The 21,276-nt window shown below is 41.7% G+C and overlaps 1 protein-coding gene across 2 annotated transcripts in view; it reads right to left on the bottom strand.

The window, feature by feature from the left end:
* Window positions 1-2,027: 2,027 nt before the first annotated feature.
* The window catches only part of SIM1 (SIM bHLH transcription factor 1), a 65,296-nt gene continuing 46,047 nt past the window's right edge, over window positions 2,028-21,276 (bottom strand). For both annotated transcript variants that reach the window (XM_037012318.2, XM_073220917.1), the window contains exons 11-12: window positions 9,127-9,493; window positions 2,028-7,127 (exon numbers count right to left, since the gene is read on the bottom strand). In XM_037012318.2, the coding sequence (XP_036868213.1) occupies window positions 6,397-7,127; window positions 9,127-9,493 (1,098 nt within the window). In that variant the 3' untranslated portion in view covers window positions 2,028-6,396. The remainder of the gene's footprint in view (window positions 7,128-9,126; window positions 9,494-21,276) is intronic.

Below are 21,276 nucleotides of genomic sequence, written 5' to 3'. Positions count from 1 at the left end.
GAGGGGGTAGCAGGCTGTCTCCCTCGGGCTGGCCAGCACCGGTCCGGGTTAAGAATGGAGAAATAGCAACCCCTGCCCTCCAGATGTGTATGGGCTCCCGGAGCCACCCTTGACTGGACTGAGGGATCTGTCTTACACAACCACCATTCAGACAATGTTTTCTTTCCTTCAATTATGTCTTACTACAAAAAGGAAGCAGAATGAATAGAGGTAAAGTTCTGGAGTAGACCTGCCTGGGTTTCAAATTTTGTCTCCACTACTTTCTAGCTGTGTCGCCAAGTTGCCTAACTGCTGAGTCTCTTTCCTTCTTAATGAAATGGGGCCTGTTGGTGTCCTCTCTGTCATGCCCTCCACGCAGATTTCAGTGATAATCCGAGCTTGATTCAATGCCTGGCACATGATGATTCAATAAATGCTTGTCATTTTTATGATTTTCTGAAGAATTTACACTTCCAAAGCACATACGGGAAGCCAAGACTCTCTGTATGTGCTTTCTATAACCTCCTATAATGAGCAAGATTCCCATTTGGGGCATATAAGAAGTATTCCATAAATGTGGTGGATTAACTTGGAAGGGCACATATTTTGAAGGATAAATTAGGTGAAAACAACTTTACTTTCCAAAACAAAAGCACTCCAAGTACCTAAAGAATCATGTTGGAAAATATCTGAGAAATGCCATATTATTAAGGGCAATGATATTTTGTGCAGCTTTGTTTTAAAAGTTCATTGAATACAAACTGCATTTCCACTGAATTAAAAATATGTAATGTTGATTTGCTGAATTGGTTAAGGGTCGACAATTTCTGGGATGTATCCAAGTAAATCAGAAATCCCTGGAGAAAAAATACAAATACGTTGGGTGCTTCAAAAATGTTTAACAGAGAACCACGTGGAAATCTAGTTTTAAGATTTTGACTTTAATTCCTAAATCTAAATTTAAAAAATACTTGGGATTCCAAAATAAAAACTATGCAAGATGTGTTTTTGAAAGAGAGTAAACTAAATAATCTCTGTATTGTTGGTTTTCGTTCCCCTTGGGCACCAAAAATGTAATCTATATTTTCAGATATCTTGCTTTATTTTAACAAAATGCAGACCCAAGGAGTCCTACTTAAGATGTTCTAAGGAAAAATTGAGGAACCATTTTCCAGTGTCTAATGAAAATCAGACTCATTATTTAATAGTTCAGTGCATATATGTAAGCTTCGCTTGCTAGGTCTCTTACAGTGTGCGAGTGTGTATGTGTGAATTCCAACACAACCCAGAGCTAAAAAGATCCTTATTTCTTTACAGTTCTAGTTTTCTAGTTGTCAGTGTTTTATTCTACAGAGATTTTTCTTTCAATGAGTAATTCGGACTCAAGCTGTATATTGGTAACTGTATTTTAAACCAAAAAATTCCTCACATAATAAATACATTTTATGCACATTAACTTCAAATTTACTTCAGAAAGCTATTTACAATATAAATAATTATAAATGGGAACACTTTGCAAGATATCATTGACATAGCTAGTATTTTCTACTTTACATTCCAAAGTAAAACTTCAAATTACAGATTTATACTACGATGTCACTAAAAACTATACATTGCAAGATGGTATTTGAAATATTGGCAATCATTATCTTCTTTCACAAATATAATCCTTTTTATAGCATGTCAGTCAAAAGACAAACATAAAATATTTTCTCTTTTTTGAAGTGCCTACTTATAGTTTCATTTTTTGAAATATTTCCTCTTGGAAAAGAGGGTACAGTACCTCTTAAAGTTTTCCCATGTCAATTTCATGTCTTTTGTAATGTAACTACACCAGGGTTGTTGGGTGTAAATTCAACTGTGATTAGATGTGTTCCAGATCAGTAAATTAGGACAAATTCACCACTGTATAGGTTTATGAAAGCAAAGTCCCATGCAGCAAAACTGCAATAAATAAAACTATGAATGTTTGGTTTAAAATTATTAATTAGGATTTCCTGTGTGAACCACCAGTTTTTAAGGAGCATAGCAGAAAATAATCTTGTTCCTTTCTTTACAATCTGTGTGTGTGTGTGTGTGTGTGTGTGTGTGTGTGTGTGTGTACACATACAATCTTTCTGCTTACAGCCCTAGAGAAGGAAATCAGAACAAACCCGTTTGGATATGCGCACAGTCACACCTTCTGATTAAGCACTACCCGTTCAACTCTTATGCACAAGAAATGAGCACCACACAGAAATTCCCCCCAGAACGTTTTCTATGTGAGATGCTCTTCGCGTATGTCCACAGTTGCTGTCCCCCATTTAAAGTCTAGAATGACAATGAGTATTTTATCCACAATACATTTCCCAGTAAGAACCAACCAACAGATTTTGATGTCTTAGAGTCAAATTGCTATTCCCCAAAACTGGCATGTACCTTAAAACGGAATCATTTATTTGGAGAACCAGAAGATTGACATTCTTTAGTCATTTGGAAAATAGGTTGCATGTTTGAGTCCTCTGATTGGAGTGAACTGGGGATCCAGATCTGGGCATCAAACTTTATAAATCAAAGAAAGCATATTAAAGTGTAAGTGATTCCACAGGGCAAGGTTAAGTGAACCCAAAATGGCCACTTGGTTTTCCAAATATCGGCGTTCACTTGGTCACTTCCAAATTCCACTAGTATTAAGAGAATTGCACTGAATACCTTAGTAATGTCCTGCTCTTGGAAGAGGGAGAGAGACATGTATAAAATACCATATTTGTATCCAGAGTGTCTCTATAGCTCTGATACTCTTCGATCAAACTTATTTGGTGTAGGTCTTGGGGGGAAAAAGCCTTTCTATGCATTTTTTCCAAATGACCTTTTATTGAATAGATCTTTATCCTCCATTAAAAAAAGAAAAGAAAATGGAGCACATTATCCTTTTCTAAAAGATCCCATTAAAGCGTATTTTAAGTGGGGTTCTCTGCCTAGAAGTAGCATATGGCAACAGGGTGTAGAGAGAATTAAGAATAGTGCCCAGTGGAAATAATCTAGTCCTATACAATACAATCAAGAATAGTGCACTTGCTGTATGAACACTGAAGGCAAGTCACTTGTTGCACCTTGTCTCATTTTGAATGTCACATCAGGACTATGTCCTATTATCCTAAATCAGGCAATTATAGTTTAGAAAAGCTAGCCCATTACATTCAGCAGAGTATGCCAGAAGACTTGTGGAGCGGAAGCATACCTCAATGTCTGACGTGTCATGACTGTGACATTAATATTATGCATCCAAAAATAATACATCAAATCCATATATTCTCCATAATAGTTTTTTAACAAAAATTTTCCAAAGAATGTTGGAGAAATACTCATTGATTTCTTTGGTCATCCAAATTTTTTAATTGGATAGGGCAGGCAGGTAAAATGGGCAAGAAAGATATTCTTACTAGGAGGCTTTAGCTTTGTACCATCTAATGAATTGCTACATATCATCTGAGTAACTGGATATGAAGCCCCAAGATGATATAAAAATCATGATACAAATATCATGACGCTCAGCATTTAGCAAAGTTATGGAAATCAGGGATTACAACTAAAGCCAATTTTAACCAATGAAGTTTTGGGGAACATACACATTTTATATCCTATATTTTAAAAAGACACAGCAAGATCTTCATTATGAGGAAATATGTTCTTGCACAGAACAAAATAATGTAGATTACAAATACATTTTAACACATCTATGTGTACATTAAAAAGGTACCTTGTCATAAACTGTCTCAACTTATACTGGGTCCTTTTGTAATCATCATGCCACATTGCAAAAAAAACACATAAGCTATATAATACTGTGGGCCTGTAAGGCATTATATGTAAGGTAATAAGTCTGCTACTATAAAATGATTGACATGTACATCAAATGAATGGTTTGTATTTAAAACTGGGTCGATCTACCCAAATTTTTGAGATATGATTTAGTTAAACCTGTCTTCACTTAAAAATACTGGTCATTTAAATCTTTTAAAGAGCATTGTTTTCCTTCCAAATACTCCCTATTCGTAGAGTTCATAATTTATTTCCTTCATCAATTAACTAGCTTCCATATAAAATTTCTGCTGAAATTTCTTTAGTGAGTCTCTTCCTTCACACCAATTCATTTTCTTTTATTCTTAAGATGCTATTTCTTTTATAGCATCTGTCCCCAGCATTTTTGACAGACCGTATGTCCATCAGTAAAACCCATCTATATAGATTTCCTTTCCAAAATATACCATGAATTCTTCAGATATTTGTCTATGAACAATTTATCCATCCAGAGAATTCCGCTGAAACTTCGGCACTCCTAAAACCTTACTTACTCCATGTTGCAAATTGACCAAAAATCCATTTTAAGTATTCTAGGGGTTTCTCATTAACATTTTTCTCAAAATTTCTGAATACTTTCGCTTGTAGAGTTCAAAATTCAATTTTTATTGTTCTTTGAGCTTTCCTGAAGGTATATGTGGAAATCACTAACTTTCTCACTTACTTGCACTTTTTCCATTTACGGCACAAGTGTTACTCTGCCCTTCCCAAGAAATAGTTATTTAATTTTATGCGGCCTCTTTTCTCATGCACAACAACCCAGTATTCATCTCTCAGATTATCATCATTCATTGTCACCTCCCTATGGACTGCCAAATAACTGTGATAAACCATGAAAATATCATCGTAATCCCTGAGTGTTCAATGTCATGTTCTGCCTTCAAAATGATAAGTCAAGTCCTTCGATACATTCCCCTCCGTGAATACAGCAGGTTTCGGGTATAGGGACTCCCAAGAAATATTATCTATGAAACTTCATATGTCACTTTGCTTTGATTACTAGAAGACGGTGTATGAAATAAATCCTACTTATTTTTCTTCTCCCTCATCAGTTTCCACCATCTACATTCTGGCTGAACTAGAAAGTTGACTGTAATTGTACAAGCCTAAAAATCGCCCATGCACTTGCATAAGTTACAAAGCATCTAGATGTCTGCATGAGGGCAGAGAGGCCAGAACGATCAGTCTTGACAACTCACAGCAGAGCGTTACCTGGTTAACAAGTCCAGGTCTGTAGCACCCATGACCGCTGAACCCTGGAACATTAGAACTGCCATACAGATGAAGAAACTGGGGCCTCGGCTGGTGAGGGACACATCTTTGTTCCCAAAATAAGTTTCAGGCTACGGCAGAACTGGAACCCAGAGACCTTGACTTCTAGTCTGCTGGTTTCTCTGCTCTATCACATGACAACCAAATTCGTTGTTTTCTTGTTTACAAGGAAGGACAATGAGCTCCTTGCCCATTCCTTCTGTCAGAGTATTATTATTCTTGCCCTTTTAACAACTTGTCTGTCAGCTCAAGCTTTTCCCCTTAGACATTCTTCTGAGGCTCTCCACATGTCACACTTGCACATGTGTGCTTTGAAGTGTTTTCAAACACGCTGCTGTCATGGAGTACTTCACTAGTTTTCCTTAGTTAATTTTGCACTGATCAACCATTTTTCATGGTGAATTGATTGAAATTTTTTTAGTTTGTTTCATAAGCCCCCAGTATACTTAGTACATATTCTGAGCCTTAAATTGTTTGTTTTGAGATGTCATCTCATTTCTCCCTGTTCTGGTCTTTCCATCTTCACTAAACTATTTCCAGTTGGCCACACCAGGTTTTTGATGTGTGTCCCAACACCTCAGTGCTTTTGCTTAGAAAACCTTTACTGCTATGTCAGGGTGATCCCGTTCCTTGTGTAACTCAAAAGTAAGGTGAAAAACCACCACTTTCTGACTGCTTATAATGGATACCAGGTGAAAACTCATTCTTGTACCGTATCCAGAAACATTTCCCTAAGTCATGCCTGAAACCAAATGAACTGACTGGTTGAAACCACAAAGAAGAAACCAATTTACAAGACATATCTCTGTCTTTCTAAGTTATTTTGGGAATGGAAATTTCTTTGAATTGCTAGGGTAAGGCACGTTATCCATTTGGGGTGTATTTATGCCATATAGTCTGTATTTCAGCATGTAAAGTATGGACAGCCGTTTGTGGATATTTAAGCAGGGGTGGTGTGTGTGAGGCTCACTGCATCATCCCTGCAAGCTGGTCATCCATCCATCTTTTCATGTGGTGTCTCTGCTCACTTAATCTATACGAGTATTTTTCAATTCCACATTTACCTATGCTGGTTTCCATCTCACTTGAGGGGCAATCTGTGCATTCACTTCCGCTCCATTACCTGTGTAATACCCTGAATGCTAGTGCTAATTGGTGTGATTTCACAGGAACACGTGCATCAAATACCCAGTAACTTAAATTATCCTCTCCCATAATCTGTGGTATAGTAAATGCTGGCAATGGGGCATTAAACTATAAATATGTTTCAGAGATCTTTAACGAACAAACTATTTTAGAAAACCATCAGCTTCCATTGGTGATTATAACAGACGTTCCCTTGTGTCCTTGTGCCGGGTCTGGCTGCATCCTCAGGTGGGAAGTTACATCAAAGTGTGAGCCATTACAGCCCAACGAATAGTTCCTCATGGCTTCACTGTCGTAGAAGTGCTCCAGGGCATATCCAGTTAACGTGTAAGCATGCTTATCAAAATACTGCCGGTGAGAGCTGAAGCAGTTTGGAGAGATGGCAGGATGGTCTCCTGCTGTCTGGTGAGGAGATATCTCAGAATGTAGATAGTCTTTCGCTAGGATCAAACTCGATTTTGAAATGCGATCCGAACTGGGACTGCTTATCCGAGACAGTGCAGTGGGGCTGTTGTCGTAATCGTTCTCGTGGGGGCTCAGCATCTTGCCCTCCCTGGGCTGGATGCGGTCACACGGGGAGCTGTTGGCAACGACAGAGACGTGGCAGGCTTCGCCCGTCGGTGGGGGCTGCTGGTAGTTGGCAAAACAGAGGGAGTGTTTTTTCCCAGCTCCATTGATGGAAGCCAATTGATCTTGGGGGGCTTTCCTTAGCTGCAATCTGTTCTCTTCTTCTTTAATCATCTGCTGGGTGGCTCTTATCAGAGTTTCAATTTTGCTCGGTTCGTGTGGGCTACTTTGATACTGCTCAGTGCGATAGCGGTCGCCTGATTCGCTGGCAGACCCGGGGTCTGGAGAGCTGACCACACTGTCTTCATCCCAGTGACCTCGCCCTGGAAATTACAAAACGTAGAAGTAAAGTGGTCTCAAAATTCACCGCATCCCAAATGTGAAGACGTTTCTTTTTCCTACTAAAAGAAACCTTTTATCTTTCATTTTTAATATGTGCACCAATATTTGAAACAGACACAGGCTCACGTGTCAGTGTCAACATATTATAACTGGATTTCATAGTTCTAAGTGGCTTTTAAGTGCAGACGAAGTTTATTACAGAATTTTTAGGAGGCAGACCTTGTTCATGGGCTGTGAATGCCAATTAGCAAACAGGTACAGTGTTTACACTTCTCCATGTATGCACATCATGGACCTGCCTGGCTGGAAACAAGAGGAAAATGTGTAACATTTGGTCTCTGTTATTTTCTGGAGAAGTGTTATGTTAAATTGATGCTAGAAAGTGCTTTCAATTGGGCTTGAGGAAGACAATGATAGAGGCAGGACTATTTTCTCGATTCCAAACAAATCATCTAAAATATTAAAATTGCTAAAACTTAGAGTTACAATAGAGCTCTGATAATTCGTTTTTAATTATTTGAGGGCTAAATACATATGTATGTGTATATATTTATAGAGAGGTATATTGTATTGCATAGGTATGCATGGCTATATATGTACACACACACCTCTACCCCATGTATGATATATATATAGAATATTGTCTTATCAAATGTAGTAGTAAAAAATCTCAGTTTCACACATATCATATAGTAACTCAGGTATCTTAAATTGTTTCTAAAATAAGGTGAAGAATATTTTAAATGTTAATAACAATCTGTTCTGAACCAAGGAGAGATTTAATGTGGAAGAACAGTGCATCCAAAATATATTCCATAAACTACATTATTCTTGAAACAGTCTGAAGTCAATATAAAAAGAGACGTGCAAAGCAGGAAGGCACCTATCAAAGCTGTAAACTACTTAGTGCAGCAGACAAGCCCTGGATCACACTAGTCATTGCTTTCCTTTTCCCTTTTCTTCTTATTTTATTTCTAATATCTTCTTCCAGACCATGTAGGTTAAGCCAGGATTTCACTTCACTCCATCCTTTGAGGCAAGCCATTGCCCTTTGCCCTGGGTTTCCACTACCAGTCCATAAAACTAGGGAAAAAACTCCCAGTAAAGGCAGAAAAATGAAAAGCAAAAATGGAAACAAATTCAAATCACTCCTGGAAGGCAGGCAGTGCGGGGGCGGGGGGGGGGGGGAGGCGGGGGGTGCATTTGCCAGGGCATGCTGGGTGCACATAGAACGCACAGCAGGAAGAGAAATGCCTCGGCTGTTGGATCAGTCTTAGTAACACTGACTTTTAATGAAATAGGGAGGGTTTCAAAGACCTGCCTGGACCGAGCTTGGAACGGACAGAGTGGCCTCTCCTTGACCGGTTTAGTTGGCAGGCAACAAAGGGCGTTGCTAACAGATGAGGCTTTAACTGCAAGGCCTGTTTATGCGTGTTCGTAAAACCACCTACTAATCCCCAGATCTCCGTGGGTCCTACACGTCACCCCATGCCTTACTCACGGGGGCACTGTGGCTTGCCATCATGATGGAGCAAAGTTATGGGGGTCAGGGAGGTCAAGCTACCTGTGATGGGAGCCACAGCCCAGAAGCAAAGACTGGCTTCCCCGCGGGCCCGCCGGCCCGCCACCCGGGGGCATTGCTAAATGAGCCCTGAAACTGTTTCAGTCCGCAGCTGAAGCCCAGGAATACAGAAGGTAATAAAGGTACATGCGCAAGAAATGTTCCGTGCACACACACACCACAGGTTCAGTGCGCTCACGCAACCATTCGCTTTAATTTGCATCCTTTCTGCGAGGTTTACAACGGGAATCATTTCACTCACCTGTCCAAAATGAACGCATCTGGCCACCATCAGCCAAGTCAACGCCCCTGACAGAAGCGGGGTGCGCACGCTCCGAGGGGCGCGCGGCCTGCCCGGCTCCCCCCAACCCCGCCCACCCGGGCCCCCCCGCCCCGCCCCCGGGGGCGCCCCGCCTCACCGTGCATCCCGCGGGCCGCGGCGAGGAGGGGCGCGCCGCCCTCGTAGGCTGCTCTGCTCTCCGGGGACGCCTTGGGCGCGGGCGGCGCCGCGCGGGGGCCCCACCACGGCTCCCTGCCGGCCGGCGGCGCGCCCAGGAAGTACCGGCCCGCCTCGCAGCGGCCGCGCGCGCAGGCCTGCGGGGGCGGGGGCCGCTCCCCGGGCGCGAGGCCGTAGCAGAGCGGCCGGTAGGCGCACGCGGCCTCGGGCGGGGCGCCCGGCTCGGCGGCGTCCAGCAGCAGCGGCGGCGACGCGGCGTCGGGCAGCGGGCTGCCGCCCCACTGGCTCTCAGCGTCCGACTCCGCTCTCTCCGTGGGGAAGCCCGCGTACTGGAACCGACAGGGGGACAGAGGCACTGCTCAGAGACCGCGCGCCTGCGGCCTGTTCGCTCCGCGAGCCCCCGGGGGCCGTACTGGGGCCCAGGGCACCAAAAGGAGCCTCGGCCCAGCGCCAGGCCGGGCGCCCCTCTGACTCGGGGTCACTCGGTCGTGAGGCCCCCAGGGGAAATCCGTTGGGCTGCCCAAAGGAGGAGATGAAGTAGTGACAGCAAACGGACTGAACTAAAGGCGAGGCCCAGCTGGCACTCCTTGATGGGAATTACCCCACGATGGTCCTTGTTGCTGTATCAGCCCTTTCATGGGGCTATTAGCAAGCAGCCCCTTGCACGGGCAGAGAAACTAAGGCCCCCAACAGGAAAATGACTTGCCCAAGGCCACAGGTTAGCAAGTGGCAGAGACAAGATTCAAACCCGGGCCCTCCAGCACTGCTCAGTGGTGCTGCCCAAGGGACGGTCTAAGAAAGCTCCGGGTTTGTTTCTGTTTGCCTTTCACACCGTTTCTTATTTCAAAAACAAAATGTTTAAGGCACCACCGTGTTGCACCTTAATGCTTCTCACAGGACTGCCGGCTCTGAGGGCCGTGCCGGAGTCACGGCCGGATAGTTAACGATTGCTGACCTAGTTCAACAGAAATATAACTTGTAAAAGAAAACCCTTGCCCCATATAACTGGCCCTATTCACTAGGATGTATTTCTTGCTTCCTGAAGTATAACCTCAAATATGCAGAGGGTCACCGTGACAAGAGAGCTGCGGCAACACCATGCCCGGGAATCGTGCTGTTCGCCTGCGGCCAGCATATTCGGTCTGGCGCTGAAAGTGTAGAAGGCCTGGCAGGCCTCTAGGGTTCCGCTCAGTTTGGAGTCAGTCATGAGCCACCAAAATCAGTAACATAATTTCTACCAGTTTTTCTTTACCTAATGCCAAACACAAGTCTAGGTAATATATACAGATTACCTGCTATGATGGTAATAGATGCCACTTGTTGAGAACTTATATGTGCCTGGCAATTGCTAATGGTTGTGCATATATCACTGAATTTTCACGTGATCCTGGACAGTAACACGTCTTGGTTTTACAGATGTGGAAGCTGCATCACTGAGTTTTAATAAGATATGTTGATAAGTTTGGTGAGATGGTATGGCTACCCCACAGTCTTATTTGGTCTCAAAGCCTGCCCTCCACTCTGTTTTACCCTTGAGAGAAAAAACACAATGTAGGAAGAGAGAAGACGGGGGGATTCCCAGGAAAGCAGCAGAAACTACTTGACTGTCTCAGGAAGCAAAATATAAGTCCATTTACATTTTCTTAGCCCAGAATAAAGAAGGATGGGTGTGTGAGATGGTATGGGGGAAAAGAGGAGAGATTCCTAGGCTCTGTTGTCCACTTGTTACACACTGGCTGAGCAAATTTTACCCACGATAAGAGTTTGTGAGGATAAACAAACTCTCCCCTTCACACCAGGCCCACCCTGAGCAGAGGAAGAACCTGACTGCTCCGGAGCCAGTGCTGGCACACGGCTCCTGCGTGTGGCTCTCGGAGGTGGGGGTAGGGGGTGTGGAGTGTAGCAGCTCCTTGGAGGGCAAAGCATGCTCAGGGCAGAGTTCCATGCAAATTCCACGTTCAAGATTTTTCTGTCACCATTTTTCTAATTATTCTCCAAATGTATATAGGGACTATCAGTATATTCCATCAAGAAAAATAATAGTCAATCAAACTTCTCTCCGTGCCAGACTGTAAGACGGGCACAACAGGGCACCCTGAGCTGCTTTTTCCTGCATCACACCAGCAGATGCCATCAGCCTTTTCTCCCTGTGAACACCAGCCTCTTTTCACGAGAAAGTCTCTTTCCCTTCCCCGAGCAATGGCTGGCACCCCCTCCTCTTACGGAGTGGGGATCGGAGGGCTATACATCTGCCCTTTGGTAACGCCATCCATGTGCTTGCCTAGGAAGAACTCAGATCATCGGTACATTCCAAGCTAGGAATTGCCCAGGCTCTGCTTGTTTTGATAAAAGTATAAACTAGGCCTATTTCTGAAGTACTCTAGTCAAGACTTTTGAGCCCTGTTGAGAGGGAAAAAGCTTTCTCTGAGTGTATATGGGAAAGTGTTATTGGCGCAGCAGAGAAGAACATTCTGTCCTTGGCTCACAAAGAAAATTCAACATAAGGCAACCCTGGCATAGACGAGGTACACATTTCAAGAGCACCCAAAGAAGAATTTGATAGATAAGCCTCTTGTCAATAGTCAGGCATCTACTGCAACAAGCACCCTGCCCTTCAAGCGGGCCGAAGTTGGGTGGGAGAGTTAGACCAAGACCTCACACTGCTTTGGGGGTACAAATGCAAAGCCTCTCTGGAAACCTCTGTTTTTCAGGCCCTGTAAACTTGCACCTCTCTGCTCCCTCAACCTCTGAGCCACATGCATCCCTTTAAAATGAACTGCACTAGATGTGAAGTCTGCTGGGAACACCGCAACCCCATAACTTGGCCGGAAGTGTTTCAGGTGTTCATTAAGTATTAGTAGAAAGAGAGCAGAGAGCAAGCAGGGCAGGCGGCCGATACATGCGGCCTGAGCAACACAGTGAGTGGCGACTGCAGAAGGCTGCTTCTGGCTGGCCTCACACCAGCTTTTGGTTCTTACTGCAGGTGCAATTGGGGGCAAGCGATTTCATTTCTTTTGTCCCCACAGGAAAAGGTCATGATGATATTTAAGCTACCAAAGGCTGAACCAGAATTGGGGCCCTTTAGGACCCAAGGGCAGGGAGCCAAGGGAACTTGGGCACAGGACCATCCCTGCTTGTAACTTTTACCCATGATGAGACTTTGTGAGGACAAGGTCTCATCTGTGGAACGACATATTGGATTAGATTAGACTGCCTCTAACTTCTTTCAGCTCTAAAATTCCATATGATACAATTAGGATTTGAGATCCTTCTTAGTATTGAAACATAGGATTTCTATGCCTGTCCCTATATATTACTTATTTAAAGTAGATGAATTATTTAAAACTATAATCCAAGTGCAAGAATTTCTATTGTCATTGATGATAAAAAAGAAAGTTTCTTTATATAAAAGTTGTAATTTAACTGTAATGTCTGTTTTTCCCCAAATATCCCACAATGGCACAGATTTTATAGGGATTCCATGATGCTTTTTGCTCAATAAATTATCACATTCTATAGATTTCTGAGTATGAAGGATAATGGCAGCCATTTGAACCTGTATCTTTAACACATCTTCCCCACAGAACCTATAATGTCATCAAGCAGCACGAATTAAATTACCCGTGACCACCCATGCCATTGGCATTACTAGGAGGCAGAGAATATGCCAAACTTCACATTATTCATAAGTAAAAAAATAAATCCAACGGCAGCTGCTATGGGCCCACTATGTGGGCGCGGGAAGTAGGGTAAGCTTCCGTGGAAAAGAAAAAGAGAGAAGGACTTCACGACAACACGGGCAAAACAGACAAAACCATGCCTAGAGACAAAAAGTACAATATGAGTCAGTGCCAGAATATGACCATAAATCAGTCCCTGGGGGTTCCGGGCACAGGCACAGGAAAGGAGCTCAGAATCAAGCCAAATTCCAAGTGGCAGCCTCAGGCAAGGGTCATTTCCCCAGGAGAAAACTCAACTGAGCACAGGTTGTGTCCTTCAGAGACACAGCAGGGAGAGTAAAGAAGGAAGAAGGGGACGTTAAGGATCCAGCAGACAGGAAAGCAAACAAGAGGTAGGCGAATCCAGTCTTTCCTCCTTCCCCTCTCCACCACCATCATCAAATGCTTGCAAAACACTATCTCACAAAGGAGACAGGCAAGGGTGCTCTTTAAGTCATAATCAGCCCATGAAACACCAAGGAATTGGGAAAAGATTAAACTTCCAATAAAACTCCTGTAGAGAAAAAAGACCACATGAAAATGGAGATACAGTCATCTTAGTTGATATGAAATCCTCACCAAATAAGCAATCATGAGAGAGGAAAATTGTAAGACAATACTCTGAAGTGAAGTAAATATCCTCGACCAGCATTTATATACACACACACCTGGTATCAGAAATTTTAAAACTAAGAAATGGACAAGACCTACCCAAGAACAACAGAAAGGAAAAAATGCAGTAACAAATGACCCCATTCAAAGAAATTGAGTAAATGAGAAATAAATTATAAATTGAAAATAGACTTGAATGAAAATTTAATAAGGGAAATTGAAGAATGGCTGGAAGACATGTAAGGAAACAAAAAATTGGATAGAGGATCAAAGAAAATGATTTAAAGAAGATAAAAAAGGTTTATTATGTGTGTTATATTTATAGGGAAGGCAAAGAAACCAGAATTGTTCATTTTGATTTTATAATTTTATTTGAAAAAGAAGAATAAAGTGGGAGAATCCGTCTACTGAACTTTAAGACTTACTATAAAGCTATAGTAATCATAACTGTGTGTTATTGATGAAAAAATAGATGCATAGATCTTTCAGAAAACAACAAAGAACCCAGAAATAGACCCACACAAATATGCCCAACTGATTTTTGACAAAGGTGCAAAAGCAATGCAATAAAGGAAAAGCAATTTCTCAACAAATGGTGCTGGAGCAACCAGGTTTCTATAGGCAAAAATTAAATGAACCTCAACCTAAGTCTCAAATCTAATATAAAAATTAATTGAAGCAGGTCACAGATTTCAATGTAAAAGGTAAAATAGTAAAACTTTTAGAAAATAGAAGAAAATCTTCAGGATCTGGACCCATGTAAAGAGTTCTTAGACTTGACACCAAAAGCACAATAGATAAAAGAAAAATACTGATGAACTAGACTTGATCAAAATTAAAAACTTTTGCTCTGTGAAAGACCTTTTTAAGAGGATGAAAAGACAAGCTCCAATAGATAGCGAGAAAACATCTGCAAACCACATATCCAGCAAAGGACTAGTATATAGAATATATAAAGAACTACCAAAACTCAATCATAAAGAAAACAAAATGAGCGAAGGACATGAAGAGACATTTCACCAAAAAGATATGCAGATGACAAATAATAATGTGAAAAGATGTTCAACATCGTTAGCATTTAGGCATAGCAAAATAACACCACAGTGAACTATCACTACATCCCTATTAGACTGGTAAAGACTGAAAAAATAGTGACACCACTAAATGCTAACAAAGATACAACAAACTGGATCACTCATATTGCTGGAAGGATTGTAAAATGGTACAGCCACTCTAGAAAACAGTTTGGCAGTTTCTAAAAAACCAAAATGTTGGAACTACCATATGCAATCTTGGAGATTTTTTTCAGGTGAATGAAAAATAGTCTCATAAAAACTATAGGTAACCCTATACCTATGTACTACTAAGTGACTTGTACAAAAGAACACTTTCCCTGGCCCTTGATTTTTCCATCTGCAAAATTGAAACAAACTACCTGCATTACAGGATTGCAGTAGGGATCAAGTGACTAATGTATATCAATGCATCCTTAAAAATGCAAACATGTTACAGATGTGTATGTATCATATAAAGGTCCTTAATTAATGGCTTTCATTTGGGTAAACAGAAATGGTTATCATATCACCATCTTATGAAAATGATTTTTTGCCCTTCACTCTATTATGTAGAGGTCATATTTCTAGTCCCATCCTACAGGCATGTTAGAGATAAAACATACATGTTAAAGGAAAGAAATCAATACCCCAATGGCTAAAAGAGATCAGGCCACTGGCCAATCACGTAAACACTAGGAAGAAAAGACCTTTTCTCCCAAATAATCTGAGTTTCAAAGCTGAAATGCACTGAGATACCATGGATTCTCACCACTTAAACTTTGAGTAAAAGTTCACATATGTGTTTTAAGGGTGGAGAGAGAGTGAGAATCATGATGGACTGGAATATACGTGAGTCCTGTGGATGGTCCCCCAGTGATCGCTGGTATCCATACTATCTTCAAGTAAAGCAAAATCATGTCTCAGGAGCTATCAAGTATCTGGTCTTCTTTCTTTACCAAGGTAACAACACTTTCTTTTCTATTTGAAACTAAGAAACTGAATGATTTAATTCCCTACTTTAATCAGGTTATATCAGTCAACTAAAGAAAGTTCACTGAAAACTAATTTTTGGTTAATTTTGCTGAAACGTGTGTGTTTCTTTCTTAGAAAATTTGTTGTCATTTTGAATACTCCGCACTTAATTTACCCCTGTTTCTTATATAAAACTTAAGTTTCAAAAAACGCATTCATGTTGGCAACTTAAAAAATGAGTCAGATGGAGGAAGCCCTTGTTTTCCTAAACATCAAACCAAATACCACCCACCAAAGGTGGGTAAAGGGGGCAGGCAAAGAGCTTGGGTGCCCGCCAGAAATGGGTGTCGGGTGCTGTCCACATCCCCCACCTCCCCTTTCGGATCATCTCTTGGAAGAACCATTCCTTCTGGAAGAGGCTGATACCTCATCTGAGCCATCAGCTGGGGGCTTACAATGCATCCAGTGGGAATTATTTGCAGCGATTCATTCTGTTATTCATTCTAATATTTATTGAGTACCTACTATTTGCAGGGCAGCGTGCCCACTAATATGAGAACTACAGCCCTACCTTCAAGGTGTTCACATTAGGAGGGGTATACATACAAAGGCTTGAAGAGAAAACCAGCACAGTTTTGGAGTTCAAAGAAGGGAGCCATTACTCTCTCTTTTAACACTGTAGTTGCTTAGGGGGAAATTAACTCTGCCTGATTAAGAAGCAATTTATTCTATGATCTGTATATGCTCAGTAATACCCATAGCAACAATAGCTACCATTATCAAATACTTGCTGTGTGCTAGTCTCTCTGCTGAGATCCCACAAATATTATCTAATTAAATGCTAAATCTTAAAAGTATTACTAATTTCTTTACAGATGTAGCAAATGAAGCTCAAAAAAAAAAATCTGCCCGAGCTCACACGATTATGAAGTTTAAAAGGGGAGATGCAATTCCAGCGCCCTCAGTCCTTTCGGTACCCCAGACTCATCTGGACTTAGGTATTTAGGTGACAAAGACCAGCAGTGTCCTCCCCTCTCAACAGTAATGGACGCCAGGTCCCCAAGTTTGTTTTCACAAAGGGGCTTTCTCCAAACTCCACTCTCCAGTGGAGCTATCCTCACGCAACCCTGGGTGATGTCTTTGCATCCCTGGAACGCCCCTCCAGTCCAATAACCCCCACCAATATTCTCCTTTTGATAACAGTCATGAGATTCATTCTTGCCTCAAGAGCATGTTCCTGACAGGTGCTCTACATTCATCTGGACGTGGCAGCAAACAGCCCGACTCAGGAAAAATGCCAGATGTTCCAGCTGTAGATATTACAATTATCTATTTTTATTCTGGCAGCTCATTGAGGTTTTTATCATTTTAGCTGTAAAATATAGAGAGAGACCCTCTTGTGGTAAAGTCCTGTTTTCCATGAAAAACTTTCGCTCTATCAGCCATGAGCAGGTTTCCTCTTGATTTGTGTCTGAACCATGAGAAAAACCATCACAGATGCGGACAGCGCTGTACACAGAACATATGCATGCTTTTAAATCACTTTTATCTTAGTTTTTACTAATGTAACCCTGAAACATAAAATATGTTCTCTTTTTCATTCACTGCTATGGGAAGAGCAGATGGTAAAAGGGTTAGATTAAAGTAATATGCATGCCCACTAAAATAACCCTCACTGCTGGGGATGCTTCCCTCAAACGGGAGTCGCGTTTACTGTAAAGAACGGCTCTGGCTTACACGAATGGGAAATTGCCAGGAGTTTTCTCCAGGATAAACGTATGGGTAGGAGAAAAACTAACGTTAGAATCAAATGCACTTTAAATGACAATTATGCAAGTTATTTTGCTAATCTCAGAGGCTGACTAAACACATGTGCCTCTGATAATGTAACTGAGCAGCAGTCGAATAATAGAATCTATTTCTAACTTGAAAAGTTTTGCTATGCAGAAATCACAACTGAAACTGCAAAGAAGATACCAAGTAGGCATTATCTTCCACATTCCTGCACTCCTGCTAATGGTAGGTAGGAGTTCTTGGCTGCCATTTCCTTTGACATGTATTGTTTTATTTATCAGCAGCAAGAATAATTCTCTATAGACGATACATTAAGAAATTTTAAGTATAAAGTGATTTCTACACAAAACTCATTTAGCATGGAAAAGAAGCCTCATGAAATTCTTAAATGAAATTCAGTTTAATTACAGATAGCTTCAAAAGAGTTAAGCTTTTAAAAACCTCAAGAAAAATGAGAGAATGCATTTTAGAAGGAAAAAAATTCATCTCGAGTCACATTCCAGAGTTGAGCACATTTTCGCTAAACAAACGGAGCAATAAATATTTCCATTTGCGCTATAAATAATTAGAAAGCAAATACTGAGTGAAAACACAATTATGAGAAATTTTAAATATTTGGGCCATTTCTTTCTTCACTTAAAAAAATGATATCAATTGTCAGCTTCTTAAAATCAATGTTTAAGAACGTGTTCACAAGATTTTTACTCATTATTATTATGATTTGCTCTGCTTATAACCTCTTCATTGTGACCATGTTTTTAGCTTTAATTGATATATTAGTTACTTTTAGTTCAAAGAAACTTCTGGTGAGAAATTTTTCATATGTGTAAGCTCCTCGATATGTATCATGAAGGAGAAAATGGGAAGTTTGTAATGTGCCTCAAATGTGGTTGGAAATGTCAGAGGTCTTCTCTCAGTCCACCGCCAATAGTTACAAAAATGTTTTGGGGATTTGGTTCACCTATTTTTCTCACAGAAGAGTGACCATAGTTGGCATCGCACTGGCTGTTAGAGCGAAGTGCCGCTGACACAGCGTCGGCGGCCAGGTTTCCCCCAGGGTGACTCTATGAGGAACCTCCCGTAGGTTCCATACGGAGATGCTGTTCCCAGACCGGGAAATCCTTGAAGCGCATCCTTCTATAAATCCAGAGGCGGAGTCCTAAAGACTTGCAGCCATTTTCATGGCGCTGAAGATTTTAAACAGGTAATGAACATAGAATAAACATTTAACTAAGCCCTTTATGTCATGGAATACACACAGGCGTAAGGGAACAAGAATATCCCAACTTGCATAGACAATACAGATACAACCCTAGCCCACTGGGTAAATCCTGGGGTTCCAGGACCAACAGCTCTAGTTTGAGGGATACTTTTCTTCTGTGATGGGCTCCGAGCATGAGCCAGACCGCTGCCCTCCTTTCACTGATGCCCCGACTCCCTGTCTGATTTTCACACGGGCATGAATTAGATGGGTACAGCAGAGCCCCCACTTGCCCTGAGCCCTTACTGCAGCTTTCTTTGGTCTCCCACTGGTTGATTCTGGGCCTGGACAATGGACAGGCTGCCCTGGCTGCTCTTGGCAGTGTCCTAGAACTGGGCCAAGTTGGGCAGGCGTACTACCAGCCCTCCACATGCTGAAAGAGATTCATAAGATTTGTAATTATGTGGGGAAAAAAAATAGAAACTTGAAGTCCCTCTACGAAGTTAGTAAATTCTAAACAAATGTCTGTAAATGGAAGGATGAATCTACCTTTTGTTCTTCTAAGCCAGGTGCAGTGAAATACTGAGGAAAACTAAAACAGCATAAACTATCTATTAAACAATCCACATCAGAACTTTGACCTTCTAAGAAAACACAGCAATTTGATGCACTGTAATATTGTAAAGGAGTGTCCTAAAAATCTGTGAAAGAAGAAAGAGTTAACAAAATCTTGATTTCTTAGATATCCAAATCTAACTTTCTTAACCTTAGAAGGTTCCCACTGTGAGTGGGTCAGATCCCACAGTGAATGGTCCAATAAGGCGATGTTCACTTTAATTTCACTATTTAGTTTTAATAAAATTTGATTTTATAGATTTTGTTAAAATAAATTTTCCTGAATACATTTTGAAGGTAGATTCAGCCATTCCCCTCTTTTCCTCTGTGCAGGTTGTACGGCAAAATCCAAATTACAGCCATCTTGTCCCTTAAGCCAGAAGCAGACGCTTTCCATTTGATTGAGCATAGTTGCTTCACCTGCTGCCCAATTTCTTTTGTGACACTACCTCTCCCCCAGCTCCAAACCAGCCTATGCCATGGAATAGAGACAAGTTTAACAGGAACTAGGCTGTATAGACAGGAGTCTGTGGGGATGAGGGGCAGACCAGCAGCCATGTTTTGTGGGTGGGTAAGATTTCAGAGGCTCAACCGGAAAGGTATCCTCAAGTAGCATATACAGCAGATTCTGGTTAGAGTCAAGAGCTGATGGGGGGGGGGAGCTGGAGAGAGTGGGGGCAAGGCAGGCAGAGATGTAGTCTGGGCCACACTGTGGAGACTGGACATCATACTATAGCCAAAGGAGCTTCTGCAAGTTTTTAAGTATGTCCAGGGCTGGGGGTTGATGAGGGGGCTACGTGGTGAAAATGGTATTTCTGGCAGGAATGATCAGAGACTGAAAGATCAGTAAGGAAGCAGATAAAGCACCCTAAATGTGATCTATCCCAGAGAGACTCGAACTGAACAAAGACAGGGGGAACAGGGAGAAGAGAGATCCTCCCAAGGCTTTTTGTGTCCAGAAGATGAAAAACCAAACCAAGCAAGACAGTATTTTAAGAGACTTCCCCCCTTTCTTATCGAAGAAATCTTCCACTCATATAGCACAACACTTCTAAAGGTACAGGACAAAAAAATGCATATGGGTTATTAAAAAAAAAAACAAGAGAGCGATCTAGAAAGTGGCTACTGATCATAGGAACCGAACTCTGGGACTAGGGCTGAATCTATAAATGATGACAGGTTCTGGGGATGGCAGACAGAGCCAAGCGGAACTTCTTGCACAGACATTCAAAGGTCAATGCACTTATTTTGTAATTAAAAAACACCCACAGCAAATACCTGCTGTGAGATCTGTCCATTGCAGTACTGCAGATGACAGTGGGGACATGAAGACTGGAAAGCCCACTTCAGATGTGGGTGCTTCTCTGCCCCTCCAGTGAGACGCAGAGAGTGTTTGTTCAAAAGTTTACTCTTAAAAGAGCCTGTAGTTTCTACCACATCTCGTTCTCCTTCAGCACCTAGATATTTGATTTGCCTGGCAAGATTTTGCATTTGTGAAACCACCCTGGATTGTTTTGCTTGCATACCTTTTGTCTCTTTACATAGATGATAAATTCCTTAGTAGAAGAATTTTCTTCCTCCTTGGGGTTTTTATATCTCTACAGACAACTGACAAAGTATTCCACCCCTTCTAATGTAATTACTTACTTATTTAGTCATTCTATTAACATTTAGTAAGTAAATATATGGAAGACACCTCCTGGATGTTGGGGTGGGGTGCAAGGTAGATAAGAAATAGACATGGTTACTACTTTCAAAGAGATTATAATCTGAGAGAAGAGATCAACATACAGAGAAGCCAGTTGAAGATAAATTATTCTAAATCGGGGTCAAAAGGAGAAACAGCTCAGTTATATTTCATGCAGTGGGCAGCATTCATCTAAGCCTTAGAAGACTGGCAAAATGTTGAAAAGTAGAGGCAGTGCAGGCAGAAATGAATGCCTGAGCACAAGCATGGAGGCGGAGAAGGACAAGGCCTTCAGCAAATAGCAGACAGGTCTGGTGGTGTCACAGTGCCCGGTAATTTAGGGCCCAGTTATAAGTGACCTTGAGTGACAGCAGGGGCCATGGCAGGTCTCCAAGCACTGACATGATCAGCGGTCTCTTAAGGTCAATCTGGGCAGCAGAGCAGACTGGAAAGGGAA

Source organism: Manis javanica, chromosome 13 (assembly GCF_040802235.1).
Source record: "Manis javanica isolate MJ-LG chromosome 13, MJ_LKY, whole genome shotgun sequence".
NCBI classification, from domain to species: domain Eukaryota; kingdom Metazoa; phylum Chordata; class Mammalia; order Pholidota; family Manidae; genus Manis; species Manis javanica.
This window is presented reverse-complemented; position numbering and strand designations above follow the sequence as displayed.